Below are 10342 nucleotides of genomic sequence, written 5' to 3'. Positions count from 1 at the left end.
AGAAGAGAACCTGGGGATATTTCATAGCTGAGTGAATGTGACCAGATCCTTTTGGGTTCATCTGACAGCTCAAAAAGCTCAAAAATACTGACTGTGTGGGTGATTTCTGAAATCAGGCACATGCTCCAGGGCTCTCTCAGGTTTGATGAGTCAAATGGAATAAGATCCCTCTGATCAATAGCCTGAGCAAATACACAGATTATCAGATTATCAGATTAGGATTTGTCCCCTAGATGCAGAGGAGAGCCAGAGAATACATTAAAACCTGAGGTGCCTTGATATGATTCAGGTTTGTTCTCACTCGGAGTGAATTGTGGGAAAGCTGTTGTGTTTCACAACTATAAGTTGAGTTTGGAGGTGTTTACAGGGCAGGCATTGTGGTGTTCTTTAGCCTAAGGAAAAACTGACGTTAAATCTTTTGATTTTGTTTCATTTCGGGGTCCGTGTGTGTGGGAATGTAAGAAAATAAAAAGATCACGTTAGCATAACAACTCAATAGTTAATGAGCACATCTAATTAAAGCCTGATGTCTGTCTCGGCGGAACAACTTGAGATGCTATGTTTTCCGTCTTTGACCCTGCAAGTATTGAACTCCTTTCAAAATGTTGTAAATAAGCTTTACAAAATAAAGGTTAACATGAACAGTGATGTTTGCTGTACTTCGTAAAAGTATTTAGACCTCTTGAATGTTTTTCACACTTAGCCATTTCATCACTACACATGTATTTTGGGGGAATTGGAATGAAAAAGACACATTTTTCAAGAGAAATAAAACAAAGTGTGTCATTTACTCCTGTGGGTCCCCAATGAGTCAATACTTTGCAGAACTGCATTTCACTGTGATTGCATCTGCAAGTATTTGGAGGTATTCCTCTTTCAGCTTTGTACATCTCAAGAATAACATTTTTGTAAAATAGCTGAAGCTCAGTCACAATGAATGGAAGGAATCTGTGAGAGTCTGTTTTCAAGTCTTTCCACGGATTCTCAATTGTGTTTTATGTTTAGATGTTGACTAAAAGATGACTATGCTTTTATATAAACCACTCAGTTTTAGCCCAAGCTCAATGTTTGGGGTCATTGTCCTGGAGGAAGGTGAACCTCCAACCCAGTTTTAAGACTTGAACTAGATTTCTAACAGTTATTTTCCAAGTACTGCCCTAAAAAACGTTCTATCTATATTCTCATTAACTCTGACCAGCTTTTCTGTCCCGACTAAAGAAAAGGTCTTCCCACAGCATGATTCTGCCACCACCGTGTTTTACTGTGATTGTTGTTGCCCCTGTATAAATTAAGGCAAACATTAAGCAAGACTTCTATTAGCTTTAGTTTAACAATTGATTTCTTCCTTTTTAATTGTTGTTAAACTCACAATTTTGCTGTAACTGGTCTGTCAAGTGTTGGTTTATCACAAAAACTTCATTTAGAAAAAATGGCATTTTTTTAATGTAACAACTTCAGAAAATGAAGGGATGTAATCTTTGTAGGTTAGCTAATATTCCTAACAGGTACTCTCATTTGTCCTCGGCAGTGTGTACGGCTGCCCTGTGGCCAAGAAGAGGAAGGGTCTAGACAGGCAAACTCTGGAAACCTCTCCGAAGAGGAGCACCTACCTGGATGACATGGACAACTCCACCATGGAGGAGTGCTACGAGACAGACGGGACAGAGGAGATGGACGACAGGGAAGAGGAAGACGACGAGGGGGCCGTGGAGGAGGAGGGAGAAGTTGAAGAGGAAGACGTCGAGGGTTACATGGACTATAATGTCGAACAAATGGAGCATGAAGACGGGGAGGACGAGGACAGAGGAGAGGGAGAGGAAGAAGAGGAGGTAGAGGTGGAGCAAGACGAAGAGGAGGAAAGCGATGAAGTGAGGGTGGAGGAGGCAGAAGAGGAGGATGAGGAAGCTATAGAGGAAGTGGACTATGAAGAAGGAGAGGAGGAAGACGGAGAGCAGAATCAGCAACAAGGTAAGAGTACTAAAGGACAATGTTAGAAATAAATTCAGCAAATGTGGTGCATTTTGTGAATTTTTTTCATGGTTGTACAAATTGATATAGAAGAAAGTTTTCAAAAACGAAAAATAGGCTTTAAGGGCCCTCAAAAGAGAAAAAAATGCTTTCCTGTTTTTTTTTTTTTTTGTTTTTTTGTGTTTGTGTTCTGGCGCTCATCATTCTCTGAGATGATCCTGAAACTTTTATTTTGTACAAGTGTTCATGTAGTTTGTGTTCGCTAAATTCAACATAATGAATTAAAATGTGTTTTTTTTTTTTCTTCCTTTTTTTACTTTTAAACAAAGCCGGATTAATTGACCAGAACATGAAATCATATCATTTAAAAGCTGCAGACTGTGCAAGATACCAGTGGTAACAACGGTAGGAAGTTGTAACGATATACTATAGATAACGTAGCCGATTGTGTGAGTCCATATCAAAAGGCCCATGATGAATGTATTCAAGCAACCAGAATTGCCTTTTCATTGGAGTTATGAGCTCCAGCATTTTTATTGGTATGATCAACAGCAGAGATAGCCTGGCATGCCACCATGTTCATAGAAAGCTTAAATCTCATTACTCTGGAACCACATAATTGAATTCAGTATCACTTCAGCTCAGTTTGTTTATATAATACCAGATTACAGCAGATAAAACCGATTCATTCCATATGCCGTGGTACAGAAATCAATCAAGTCCAAATTCACTTCAGATCAATCTAGTTTATGAGAATAGAAGCTATCATATATCCATTTTTAGGTTAAACGTGCACAGTACAATTTGATTTTAATTTGAATACTTGCGTTTTCCTTCATAGCATCAAATACTTTTAAAAGATTTTTAAAATATCTTCTCAAAAACATCTGACGGGGATTTTTTCAAAGGGTTGAAGAAATGTCTGACAACAGGATTACAAACCGTCAAGTGAGTAAAACAAGATCCATCTGAAAAATGAAGATAAAATAGCTGATCTGGTAAGAGTTTTTCATAGCCCAACATGTAAAAAGAACATCTGCAGTTATGGCGGAAATAATATCTGTTGTTTTGTTTCGTACTGACTTCCATCAAAGTGTTTTTTACAGCTTTGCATTGACGAGTTTTGAATTTCATAGCTGCGTGTTCAGACAGTGGAGAGTGGGCACCCACCTCTCTTGTGCCAAGTTTAAAACCTGTGGAAAAAAAAATATTGGCATACTCAACCACTTTCTACAGATATGAACTAAATATCAGGGTTGACATTTTCAACATGACACTAACCTGAAAGGCATAATTTTAAAAGAAATCTGAATTGTATTTGATCATCCTTCTCTGAACAAACCTTAACCTACCCGAGGAAATATCACCAAACTTCTAACACAATAAGAATTGAGTCTTTAGCCACTCAAGTTTGAATATATGTCTCATGAAGACACACTGCAAAATTCCACCCAGTTTTGGCAGTGGGATTTCAGAAGCTCCTGCCCCATATGTTTGTGATCTCCCCTTCCCCCAGTGATGCACCAAACAGCAGATCTGGCAGGTTTCTCTCCAGCAGATTCGGCTTTGCACCCACGCATCACGATTGGACCTGACAGTGCCTTCAAGTCCAATTAAGAGTGAAGCTCAGAGAGAGAAGTGTGTTAACCCTGTTTGGCGCGCAGCTCCATCCACCCAAAGTGTCGATGTGGCATCGCCGCTGCCGCTGTGCTCCTATTTTCTCGCAGACATGTGAAAACATCTTTTCAGACTACTTTTCATTAGAGCCCATGGCTGAGATTTTATCTTTAACACTGAGACTGTGCCACTATCTCTTTGACCTCACTCTGTTTCTATCGAAGGCAAGTTGTCTGCACCTACCCTTTAGAAGCGTTGTACAAGACTGCTGTTGCCGGAAAGAATTCTGCACACCCTTATTTTGTTAGGGCTCTGTAATTATTAAACATTGAAAGAGGAGCATTGGATTTGGTGTACGACCTCTTCCGGTACGCATCATCTTTGCTGTTCCCATTTACTGATGGCACTCAGTTACCAATCTCCAGGTGAAATTCAGGAGCTTTTCTGTGTTTTTCATTCACATGCACGCCCCATTGTCGCTACTACGACGTCAGTTCAGGGCAGGGCAATCCCTCTGTTCCCCCCTTAATCTGTGTTGCTTCTATATCCCTTTTGTGTACCTTGATTGCTCTTCAAATTGCTTCCCTGTGCCATGTTTCAAACCATCAAAAATTAAACCCCTGGTGCTGGAGGTTGCTGTAAGAAGCCTTTCGCTGTCAAAATATGTGCTTGGTCATTCGTGACAGTTCCCTCTTCCTGCTCTAAAGCCCTCACCCTCCAGGCAGCAAAGGCTGTGTTGCTCTCATTAAATTTGGATGTGTAGAAATGTGTGTAAAGATGACAAAGCTTTTGTAGAACAAGGACCGTTTTCACAAGAAATATTCAAACATCTTTGTGTTTTGTCAGTGTAGTAAAAAATATTTTTTCATTAATATCTTTTTTTTTTTTTCCCCTGGTTTTGAAGTTACCAAAGGTGATGCAAACTTTTGTTCCTTTTGCTTCTACATGTTATTGGGGACCTCCGGGTGCGTTTTCTCTACAGGAATGCAAAAGGCAAATGTGGCGCCAATATGAGCAATGTGCTCTCGACGGCACAGGGCGGAAACGTGAAAGGAGAGATTGGAAGTGCTCCAGGAGTGAGTGCTTGAAATTACTGACAGAAGAGGTTCAGTAACCTTTGCAGTCTGCCAGAATCAATTAGGCACTGAAAGGAATTCTAAAGATACTGATGATTTAATGAAAATAAAGAACTTTACAAGCAAGGGATAAATAGCTGCTGACTGAAGTTCATCATGTTACCGTTTGAACACCACGACATGACTCTGAATTTACATTTTCAATAGAAAATAATAGACTGAATAGGCATGTCTCAAGTTCCAGTTGGATTGTGTGTTCAATGGGATAACTATATAGTGTGCAAAATCTATTTTAAGTTTTATGGGAAAAAAGGAAAGAGTATGGAATATAAGACATTTCTGTTGTACCAACCCATCTCTGATTCATCTACCTTTTATTAGATGAAGTCACGTGTATAGAATACTTTTAAATGTTTAAACTGTAACAAATATTAAATGTTGTTGTAAAAACTGGCCAGGAACACTGTTAGGATGACTTTAAAACTTTTAACCGTAGCATTTTAATTAAGGTTTCTCCCATCTATACTACTTAAGAAGACTTGTTTTACTTTTAATACTCTAAAACAACATAATCACACTTTATATGAACTTCAAAAACAGCCATTATTTAAAGTTTATGCAAACTTCAAATGTCAACTTGAAGTTTCTATTTTTAATTCTCACCGATTAAAAGTAGTTATCTTGAGATATTGTGATGAGGAAACTGTTTTCACAATGAAACAAGATTTAGATCTTTTGATATAAATACATTTTAATCTGTGTAATTAAGAATAAAGTATGATTGAGTCAGTAAATCACTTAAGTCTAAAGAAACTGTCAAAAACTTCCAAAAACCTTAAATCAATGCCATTTAAAAGACTACAACATCCTTGCCTCGCTGGAAGTCATTTTTTCCCATGAAATGAGTCAATACTTTTGCACAGCACTGAATGGCGCAGAAAGAATCAGGGGCCTACTGTGAAAACATGATTCATAGAGCATCTTTGCCTGGAACTTTCCTAAACTACTGCATTTAACTTCCTGTGGTGATTCACAATTCAGAACACAAGCTGCTGCTAAGACTCTCAAAGTAAATTATTAAGGGGAAGCAAAGAGTTCCTTATCCAATTTAGATGGTCCAAGCCCAGAAATCCGATTTAGCTGTAAAATAGAATGACGGAAATGGAATTACAAGATGCTTGTTCTTTCTTCCCAACAGAGGAAGATCAGATGAGCACTGGTGAGGGGGACGAAGACAATGGCGGAGGCGGCGTTGTCGGAAAATCCGGTCCTGCGACAGAGAAGGATGACAACAACAACGATGAGTATGAAAACTATGACGAGCTCGTGGCCAAGTCCCTCCTTAACTTGGGGAAGATCGCAGAAGACGCCGCTAATCGCGCCATGACAGAGTCTGAGATGAACAGCAACTCGTCCCACAGTGCTGAAGATGATGAGGAGGAGGAAGAGGAGGAAGAAGACGACGAGGAAGAGGAGGAGGAGGATGAAGAGGAAGATGACGAAGAAGAGGAAGAGGATGAGGAAGAAGAGGAGGAGGAAGGGGATGAAACACAACGAGAAGATCTGAGTTTGGACGTTGACAGCGATGTGGTTCGAGAAACGGTGGACTCTCTCAAACTGCTGGCACAGGGTCATGGTGCGGTTCTGTCCGACAGCTTAGACGGACAGGAGTTTGAGAACAGAACGTCCGGCATCGGGGATGATACTGACTGTACTCACAACGGTGGAAACGCACACAACGGAGGTCAAATTAGGACCTCCAGTAACGGACAAATAGAAAACAGTGATGAGGAAGTGTGTTTAAGCAGTCTGGAGTGCCTAAGGAACCAGTGCTTCGACTTGGCTCGAAAACTTAGTGAAACAAAGCCCAACGAACGAAATGGCCCAACTCAGCAAAATCACTATTCGTGCGGGGACCCCAATCAACAACCCCAGCATCACGGCTATGGAGATTACCACAGCAGCCAAGACGACAGACGGACTCTTGATAGGAACTATTCTGACATGGACAATCTCATGAAGCTTGAGGAGCAGCTGAGCCCACGCTCCAAGGCCTTCTCTAGCTGTGCACACGATGAGCGATATCACACCAACAGCCACCGGGACTTTGACGAGGACACGGCCTCGGTGACGTCGGACCGATCGGAGGAAGTGTTTGACATGACAAAGGGGAATCTGTCCCTGCTAGAGAAAGCTATTGCACTAGAGTCGGAGCGTGCCAAAGCAATGCGGGATAAAATGGCTGCTGACGCAGCCAGAAGAGACGGGGTGAGGTACACCCATGAAGAGCACGGCCCACGTCACGGTTACAGCGTTGAGCGCAAAGCCCGGCTTCCTGATGGCATGAAGAAGCCTTTCTTCCATAAAGGTAAGTGGATTCCATTAGAACTGATTCATGTTTGTAACCCAGTCTCATGTTTTTGTCACAATCTAACTAGTCTTATGATTTATTAAAAACAGTAATTTATTTAAAAGCATTATTTACGCCTTCCCAGTAGGATCCTGTTAATTGCATGCAATAATTATTGTCTACTTGCTGCTCTAAAGTTCTGCTTCACTCATTACTGAAGGTAATGGACATTAAGCTGATAAAAAGAATTTCAGTAATAAAAAAAATGTGTACAAAAATCTAAGTTTGACTTTCAAATGACAAATATTTTGATGGTCTTCTGAAATTCTGAAAACCTCTGTTTTGTACATTTATTTTATTTTAAACAGGATAATTTCAAGCGAAAGAATTTTCACCTTTAGAATATTGGCATAATGAACATTCATTGTTGAAGTTTAGGATGAATATTTTTGAATTATTTTAGATCAAATAAAATATAAATGTTTATAATTTTGTGTCAGATCATCTGAGTCTGCAGGTGGCTGAAAAAAAAGTAACAGTAACAGTTGTTGAAAATATATATTTTGAGTGATTAACTAATTATCTTGAGAAAAATGCTTTATTTTTACTCAACTAAGAGTTAATTCAGTCCAAATAATCCATCTTAAAGGCTAAAGAAAGCATAAAACATAAGATGCTCCAAAAAACCAAAGGTCAAGATCCGTGTTTTGTTTTATACTGCAAAAAGCATTTCTACAAACAACAGTAGGGCTTTTCTCATTTGACAGGCTCAGGTAAAATATTAGCTTTTTCAGTATTCTGCATTTCATTTCCTCTGCAGAAGAAACCAGACAAACACGTGTGCATTCCGGGAACCTCAGTATAACCTCGGGACAAGCTTTTTTCTTTTTTTTTTTTTTTTTTTCAGCCAATTTGGAAATTCGAATCTCGGCACCAGCGTGAGCAGCAGCAGCAGCTTATATTGTAAAATAGGCCAGTATGGAAACATCAGAGGGTAGGCTTGTCAGGCATAAGTAATGGCAATCTGCATGGCCTGTTAGGACCGCAAATCTCATCCCTGTGATGCAGCTCAGGGTAAAGCAGCCTATTTTTAAACCTATAGGCAAACAGATTGGGTGAAGAAACCATGAAACAAGGGTCCTCTGTTTTTAGGATCTGCAATACAAGTCTTAAGAGCACAACGCTGAGGAAAATACAGATCATCACTTCTTTATTCTTCTCATCATTTGCACCAGTAATACACAGACCGACGTGGATAAGTTATTGTCACCTGTATGGATGATATCAGATGAGAGCAACAAATAAGAGCATGGCAATTCACAGCGGGATGATATTACACCTCAAATGCCACACAACTCACAGCAGGTTTATATTGCTACTTAAATGCCACACAAATGCTAATTTCAAGAGTCTTCCCTGGCCTTTGTGCCTGGATAATGTTGGTATAATGAGAGGATGCAAGACGGCTGCAAGGCGATAAGCATCTTTCCCCGGGCAAGATAGTAACAGACACTCGTTGACCAGGGTTTCGGTGTGTGATTTATAAAAACTAGCGGAGGAGCAAGGCTCCCTAAAAGAAGCATGAGGTTGAGATGAAAATTGAACAGTATCAAAATGACCGATAACGAACGACAGGCCCACTGACTGCACATTAATTATCTAGAGATGGTATGGTAATGGGGGCCATTTGCTATGCAAAGCACAGCCCGTCCCCAGCCACAATCAATATCCCCTGCTTTCTAATATGCCTTCCACTTGGCTGCCTCCGCTCTCCACAATAGAAGCGATGCAGGCGAGATGCATGAGCATCACGTCTGCTTGCACTCACATGTATGGAAATGGAGAATTATTTCCAATGTGCTGCTGAAACATTAACAGCAAACATTGTATAATGAAGCCATTATACAAAAGAAACTGCATTTTACTTGCAGCTCAAGTTCCCTATCAACATGAAACTTTGCTTCCTGATTGTGTTGGTGCCAGACAAAAGAGCCAGACATGACATTGCAGTTTTATCCCAACTCACATGGGCCTAATGTGGCATAGATGGATGATGGCCCCAAAGGATAATGAGGTGCTTCTTTTCTGATGAATGGGACATGGAATTTATGTTGGTGACTCATTTGTAAATGTATGATTACGTGTGCCCTATGCCACCTCTCAGTTTTGCCGTTTCCAAACTCTTCCCTTCACTCGAATGATTTTAACACCGCAACCCAAGTGAGGGGCTTATGTCTGTTCACGTGAAGTGAGTTAGAAAATGGTCTAAGACATAAAAGAACTGTGTATCGTTCCTCCCCTTGTTACGTCAACATTTCCACAGAGTATATTGAAATATCATTAAAAATTACATTTATTTCTGTAATTCCATTCAGAACATGAAATAAATAATCAGCACAGCTAAGTGCATTTTGGTTGGAACCATATCTGATCTAGTTGCAAGGAAATATAAGATGCAGGATTCAGGGGGGGAAAGACAATCTTGTTTCTTGTGTGGAGGAGAATGTCTCAAAAAGTGTTTTTGGTGCGAAAATAGAGCGGAAAAGAAAACAGAGATTTTAATTCAGTAAAGCAATTAATGCATGTCTTTGTTTTAATCATTTCATTCTGGCTCCACACATGAATGCAGAAATAAATGTCGAAGAAAGACATAAAAAAAGCGGATTCGAAGGTCAAGAAAAATAATTTGGTTTCAAGTGTGCTCGGCACTCAAAAAGCTAACGTTTTTTTTATTTATTTATTTTTTTCTTGGACAAAAATAATGAAACATTTAAAATATCAAAAAATATTTTCTTTGTAGAATGTCAGAAACAGTTTGAGATTTCTTCTATATTTTCTGCTATATTTCAATCCTGACTGAAATCCTGAAATCCCTTTTCCTCCACAGCACAACTCGTGCTCATAAAGGCAGATTTGCTAAAGAAATCATTCGAAATGATGTTAGGGCCCGATAAAAATTGCTTTTGAGTTTCAAAGCTTTAATTTTACCCCTTAGAAAGTCTAACAGATTATACTTGATTTGCAGTTATGATTTTAGTAGACTTTTCATCAGACTGTCTCCCTCTCCTACTATTAACTTTTTACTTGAACATAGAAAATAATCTTACATCATTTAGTGTGTATTTTTTGTGCATTTTGCTCCGTCTTCTCAAATACGCAGTCACACTTTCCTCTCCACTGTTGCTACATGCTTGCTCAGTATGAGGGATCGCTGCAAAGTCAATAACACAATGCAGGAGATTTTCTGCTGTTGCTATATGTGCCCGTCCAGGAGGAGTGAATGCTGCAAGTCAATGACTTCATGTAGTCCACTGGATTTCCTTGGAAACTT

The 10342-nt window shown here is 39.6% G+C and overlaps 1 protein-coding gene across 1 annotated transcript in view; it reads left to right on the top strand.

The window, feature by feature from the left end:
* Nucleotides 1–933: 933 nt before the first annotated feature.
* Nucleotides 934–10342, top strand: part of myt1lb (myelin transcription factor 1-like, b) — a 40699-nt gene continuing 31290 nt past the window's right edge. Inside the window, 3 exon segments of the mRNA XM_088002839.1 lie at nucleotides 934–950; nucleotides 1529–1968; nucleotides 5860–7029. Of these exon segments, the coding sequence (XP_087858965.1) occupies nucleotides 934–950; nucleotides 1529–1968; nucleotides 5860–7029 (1627 nt within the window).

The sequence above is a fragment of the Poecilia mexicana genome, unplaced genomic scaffold (genome assembly GCF_051168715.1).
Source record: "Poecilia mexicana isolate PSO_F unplaced genomic scaffold, ASM5116871v1 scaffold_22, whole genome shotgun sequence".
NCBI lineage: Eukaryota > Metazoa > Chordata > Actinopteri > Cyprinodontiformes > Poeciliidae > Poecilia > Poecilia mexicana.
The sequence above is the reverse complement of the archived record's forward strand: the minus strand, read 5'-3'. Positions and strand labels throughout refer to the sequence as shown.